This window comes from Rhinatrema bivittatum, chromosome 2 (assembly GCF_901001135.1).
Source record: "Rhinatrema bivittatum chromosome 2, aRhiBiv1.1, whole genome shotgun sequence".
NCBI classification, from domain to species: Eukaryota; Metazoa; Chordata; class Amphibia; order Gymnophiona; family Rhinatrematidae; genus Rhinatrema; species Rhinatrema bivittatum.
The window spans coordinates 96,555,173-96,561,153 of NC_042616.1; the positions used below are offsets into that span (position 1 = coordinate 96,555,173).

Below are 5,981 nucleotides of genomic sequence, written 5' to 3' on the forward strand. Positions count from 1 at the left end.
AAAAATCCGGAGTGAAAGTATTGCAGGTCCGGTTGCAGGGGCTTTTTTTTTTTTTTTTGTCTGTCTGTCCGTCTGTCAATGCCGCCGCGGTACCCGATTTGCATGTCCTCCCCGCCCGAAGAGCCCCGGGATCGTCCGGCAGCGGCCCAGACCATGCGGGCTTGGTAAAGGGCGGCTCCATGTGCGCGGGCATCGCCCCCTCGCTGCCCCGGGACCTGAGAGCAATGCGGGCGCTCCGGAGGAAGCAGGACCTCGGCTGCCAGCAGTAAAGGAAAAAAAAAAACAAAAAAAGGACGAACTCGCCGCGGGAGAAGTAGAGGGGGCGGGGAAGGGGGGGAGGAGGAGGAGTGGGGGGAGGGTGGAGGGGGGGGGACGACACTGATCGCAGCCGCCCGAGGTGAAGGCGAGAGCCGCCGCCGCCGGAGTTCGCATGCGGGGCTGAGGCGCGCAGCCCAGCGCTGAGAAGCAGCCGGAGCCGCGCAGGGAGCCATGGAGGAGGCGGAGGCGGCGGCGGAGCCCCACGAGTCCGGCGGCGCCATCCGGCCCTCGCGGCTGCTGCCGCTGCCGCCGCCGCCGGCAGCAGCGGCCGCGCTCGCCAACCTGCCGCACCGCATCACCAACTTTTTCATCGACAACATCCTGCGGCCGGAATTCGGGCGGCGCAAGGACGCGGAGCGGGGACTGGGCGCGGAGAGCGGGGCCGCGGGGCCACCCGCGCTGCAGGCCGCCGGACCCGGGGCGCTGGCCGGGCAGCCCGCCGCAGCCTCCCCCGCCGCCGCCGCCGCCGGAGGGGACAAGAAGGAGGACAGCGCCCCGGAGGGAGCCTTCAAGGGACGGGGCGTGAGCGGCGGCGATCAGTCCCTCAGCTCGGACTCGGACAGCTCCCAAGCCAGCTCCAACGCGGGCAAGCAGCCCATGCTGTGGCCCGCCTGGGTGTACTGCACGCGCTACTCGGACAGGCCGTCTTCAGGTAAGCGACCATTAGCCCCCGGCAAGCCAGCCTGAGCCCGGGAAATATCAAAACCAGCCTAGACTTTAACCTTATATTATACTCAAGAGTTGTTGGCTATGAAAGATGCGTCCATCTAGCTACAGCTGTAAATTTACAACTACATAACCAGGTATGAAGTGTATATATACACACACGATTTTATATGTCTTTGTTATTTTAATCGGGGAGAGTCGAGTAGGGCTTATTGAGTTCGCTTTTGCTTTGTTTCTTTGTTGTTGGGGTTATTTTATTTTATTTTTGAGGCAAGGGTAAAAAAAAAAAAAAAAAGTCAGCACAACTTATTCACAGTACAAGTAAGAAAGCGATTCCATTTTCTTTCCAAGTCAGGTTGATAATGATTTTTTATGAATATTTTATTTAGCAGGATTTAAAAAAAAAATAAGTTTATATTAACAGAAAATTAGTTCGTATCAATACTGTCAGTAGTATCTTCTTGTGCACTCCCAAGCACTGACTTAAAAGATTTTTGTTTTAATTTTGACCATAGAGTTGTGTTATACATTTAAAGAATCATTCGTTTTACTATTTAATAGGCCCAGTGTATTAAGTGGGACACAGAAGGCTTTGCATACGACTAGGGCCTTTTTCTTACTGCGTTCTGTCCGTTACACCGGTTTCATGAGAGAGGCTCCAGATTTGTAATGCAGCCTTCCAGCTAGATTTTTTGTAGATTGTGTTACTCTGTAGGCGACCAATGCAAGATTAACCAAAAGATGCTTAAAGTACTAGACCAATTGGTTCCTTCTTCAGAGGTGACAGTTTGCTGTGGGGATTTGATATCTGGGAAAGGGACGTTCAGAAGACTTGATAATTAACTTATTTTAGAGGGGCTAGGAAGAAGTATTTGTTATAGAGAGGCTGGCAAAAAATAATAATAGTAATAATAAAATTCAGAATTGTCCCCAGATGTCCAATTCAATGTATAATTTCTAAAGCCCCCAAATTCTCTTGGAATGGGGGGAAAACATCAGTGGTAGCTGTGTGTTGCCAAAATTAAATGCTAGGGATATATTTGTCTGTTTAAAGAAAAGTGAACAGGATTTAAAGCACAAGTGAAACCACAAGAAAAGGATGTAGGTGCCAGCCTGACTTAAGCAAACTAATATATTTTGCTGACATGGTAGCAAGTTGCTCTTTTTTATACGTACAAGTTAACGACATTTCTTAAAATTTTCTAGAGCTTAAGCACATATTAAAGCGGGAATTGAAATTTGCTCCATTGTTCTCCCCTCCATTTCTTTGTTAATATTTAATTAACATAAAAACTCACAATAGATCAAAACCACATACACGTTTCTTCCTTCTGGAATCTTATATGAAATCATAGTTTTAATTTTATAGCTCTTGATTTGAAAAAGCATGTTGAATGAATTAAAATCATCATTCATAAAACTGTCGAAGTTTATCTATCTAATCACTTCAAATGTGGAGAGATCTTTTGAACTTTTCTTACATTTTTGTAATATTATCATGTCCGTTTATTTTACACAAAACTCAGAGATTTAGGATTTTATGAAGCATTAGTGCTAAGTTATATACATTTACGGAAGGACAAAAAAAAAAAAAAAAAAAGCAAAACATACAGAATGCTTGGTAATTTTTTTTTTTCTTTTTCAAAACAAAAAGTGAAATAGTCCGAGTAAAGAGGCAGTTCTTAATTTACTAAATATCACGAAAATATAAATACGTTCCACATTATTATTTTAAGACATTTGCCAACATCAGATCTTAATAATTCAGAAACATTGTTATATGCTAATTAGTATGTATTATAAACGGTTAACCGATTCATATATGCGGGGATGTCTTTATGGCGTAAATCTGAACACTAAGTGGAAATATAGCAAGAAAATATCAGTTCAATAGTATTTGAGGAATGTGTTTATATTTATGAATGAATTATAAGCTTTAGTGAGAGCTTACGTTGTAGTTTTCCCATAATTCCGATTTCGGAGACATTGGAAAATAAGCAGGGAAACAGCAATAAATTCTATTCATTTCCTAAGGGGGGGGGGGGGAAATATATGCATCTATTGCACTGGTATGTTTAGATTTTAAATCTAGAATTATGAAGATCGGTAATTATTTTGAAGCCCAATTGTACATAGTACGGCGCCTTCGAAAACCGGAGACGAAAATGAAACGGACTGGTTTCACGGAGAATGAATGTATCGTTACGGACTAGCTGGTCCTCTGCCTTTTGTCAGACGAGAGCTCTTAAAAACTCCGATTTGTATTTATTTTGAACAGCATCTGCTCTAGTTCTCGTCTTCAACAGCTCTTGGGAATCTTCTTTTTATCGCTCCAAAAGAGGGAATTGAAAAAAAAAAAAAAATCTCCCCATCTTCAGTAATAGTAGTAGTAGTAGTAGGTGAAACCGTGTCCACATGTCCTGGCACTTTAAAATCTATGAGCGAGAAGAGATTGACAGCAAGGTAAGGTTGTAGTAAGAGCACGTGTGGTGGGGAGTGTGTGTGTGTGAGAGAGAGAGAGAGAGAGAGAGAATGGGGAGAGAAAGATGGAGGGGAGGAAGAGGGGAAATGTGTAGAAGCTTTGAGTGGGAGAAGGATAAAGAAGGGCGGGGAGATAAGGCAAGAGCCGAGCATGGACTGCGGGCCCCCAGGGCCCTCACCTCCGGAGGGAGAGCCCATGTCTCTCTCTCTCTCTCTCTCTCTTTCTCCAGAGCCAGCAGCCGTCCGAGTCGTGGGCCTGCGTCGGGGTGTACAGAATAATATAAACTGGTTCCCTACGTGTCTTCTCTACTTCACCCAACCCTGCCTTCATTGCCTACTTTTTTTTTTATAATTATACTTTCAGATTTTGCTTTTTTTATTTTTTTGGGTTAGTGGGGAGAGGGAAGTAGTAAAAAAAAAAAATAAAAATCAACAAACAATAGAAAGCATGGGAAGCAATGAGACAATGAGCTGGCTGCGGGGGAGGGGAGGGGGTGCAGGATCCAGTGGAAGTGGGGTCTCCAGACGATGCAGTCTAGCCGTGGCTTCCGGGGTGGGTCAAGGGTTATCCGATGCAGACCTGAAGGGACCCTGGTGCTCTCCATGCCAGAGGCTGAATCCGGGAGAGGGAGGGAGAGTGAATCCCAGGAGAGAGAGAGAGAGATGCAAGGCCTGGGTTCCCTTTGTCGGACCTGCTGGCTCCCAGTCGCCCCCCCCCCCCCCCTTATCTCAGGGCTGACTGTCCCAAACTGGCAGCGAGAAGCAGCTCTCTCAGCACTGCAGCCTCCCCCCGACTTCCCGAATCAACCCAGGCCACGCACAAAAAAAAAAGCGAAGGAAAAGCGGTGGAGGCTGCATCTGCGGACATGCTCTAATGTTGCATGCAGCTCGGAAAACAATCTCAGAAGCCCCATTTACTAGAGGTTCGCACAGAAAAAAATGTTCCTGTAGATAACCTATCAAAAGTGTTAATATCCCCCCCCCCCCCCCCCCCCCCCCCCCAGTCGTACTTAATATATTTTATCTAATTTATTGGAAGGTAAAATGTTCAATACAGACCTTCACAGTCAAAATTATAGACAGACACATAATAGCTAGTTAGATGGAGTTTTATATGCTTTTTTTGTTTAATTTTCTGCATAAATAAATGTTTAGTGTTCCTCTGTATTTAAAAAAAGAAGTTTTTGCTGCTATCTTGACTAATTTCTTTAGATGAATATATTTTTACTACGAAGAAGAGCGCACGAACTTGAGCACTGCTCTCTTTTATCATCTGAGTAGGATTTCAGAATTTTATGACTTTTTTTTTTCCTGTGACGTGTGTGTTTTATTATTATTATTATTTTATATGGACTTTAGGTCCGAGATCTCGAAAACCAAAGAAGAAGAACGCCAGCAAAGAGGACAAGCGTCCCAGGACAGCGTTTACAGCAGAGCAGCTGCAGAGACTGAAAGCGGAGTTTCAGACTAACAGATACTTGACCGAGCAGAGGAGACAGAGCCTGGCTCAGGAACTCAATCTGAACGAATCGCAGATCAAAATATGGTTTCAGAACAAACGAGCCAAGATTAAGAAAACCACTGGCAACAAGAACACCCTGGCCATGCAGTTAATGGCACAAGGACTTTACAATCATTCAACCACTTCGAAAGACGGCAAATCAGACAGCGAATAAAAGGCGGTCAGTTTTAATTCAAAGCTATACAATGCAATAATTTAATGAAAAATAAAAAAAAGGGCCAGTGTACAAAGAATATACCAGCATTTATGCTTAAAATATTGTGTATTAGATTATACTTCTGTAATATTCTCTGTACAGTATATATAATTTACAGGTAAGGTGTTGTAAAATGCAAAATAACTGATTATAACATATTTTTGGGTTTTGTCGTTTTATGGGATTTTGGAAGCTCTCTTTACGAAGTTTCGCCTGCTGAGGATTGATTTGATACTAAGCGCTATGAATGGAAATGGGACGTTGAGACACTGTTAGAAATTCGAAGTCAAACAACTTGCTGAAGTCCAAAGATTTTATTGCTGCATTTCACACGACTGTGAATTGAATAAATAGCTAATATTTTGTTCTTTAGGGGTTTTTGTTTTTGGTTTTTTTTTTTAATAAAAAAAAAATATATTTTATTGTTTGTGCTCACTTGGGACCGAGCAAGAAGGATACCATAATAATATATGACGTTGTATTAAAGCCTGTCAGTTTAACTCCTTTGTGGAAAAAGTGTTTGATTGGTTGAGCAGAGTAAATGAGAGCGGCTGCGTTCCCTGCCTGCTGCTTGCACCTCCGGCTGCCCTCTGTCACGGCTCACGTGGAAAGTTTCCCCACTTCTGGACTGTAGAGCGGTAAATAAACATCACAACTTCCGGGATCGAGGTAGGTGGGGAGGGGGAGGAGGGGTGAAAATTCTCCATTGGCTGAATGCTGGCTTGCAGGTCTAATCCTTAATTAACTGCACTCTGCTGCTGTGCCTCTGTGTTCAATCATTTTTATTAGTATTTAAAT

General features: G+C 44.0%; 1 protein-coding gene across 1 annotated transcript; it reads left to right on the plus strand.

The window, feature by feature from the left end:
• The first annotated feature begins 354 nt into the window (after positions 1–354).
• EN2 (engrailed homeobox 2) lies at positions 355–5,683 on the plus strand. Its single transcript, XM_029588462.1, has 2 exons — positions 355–970; positions 4,825–5,683. The coding sequence occupies exons 1-2, from the start codon at positions 490–492 to the stop codon at positions 5,139–5,141; spliced, it is 798 nt and encodes a 265-aa protein (XP_029444322.1). The 5' UTR covers positions 355–489; the 3' UTR covers positions 5,142–5,683.
• Positions 5,684–5,981: the final 298 nt, after the last annotated feature.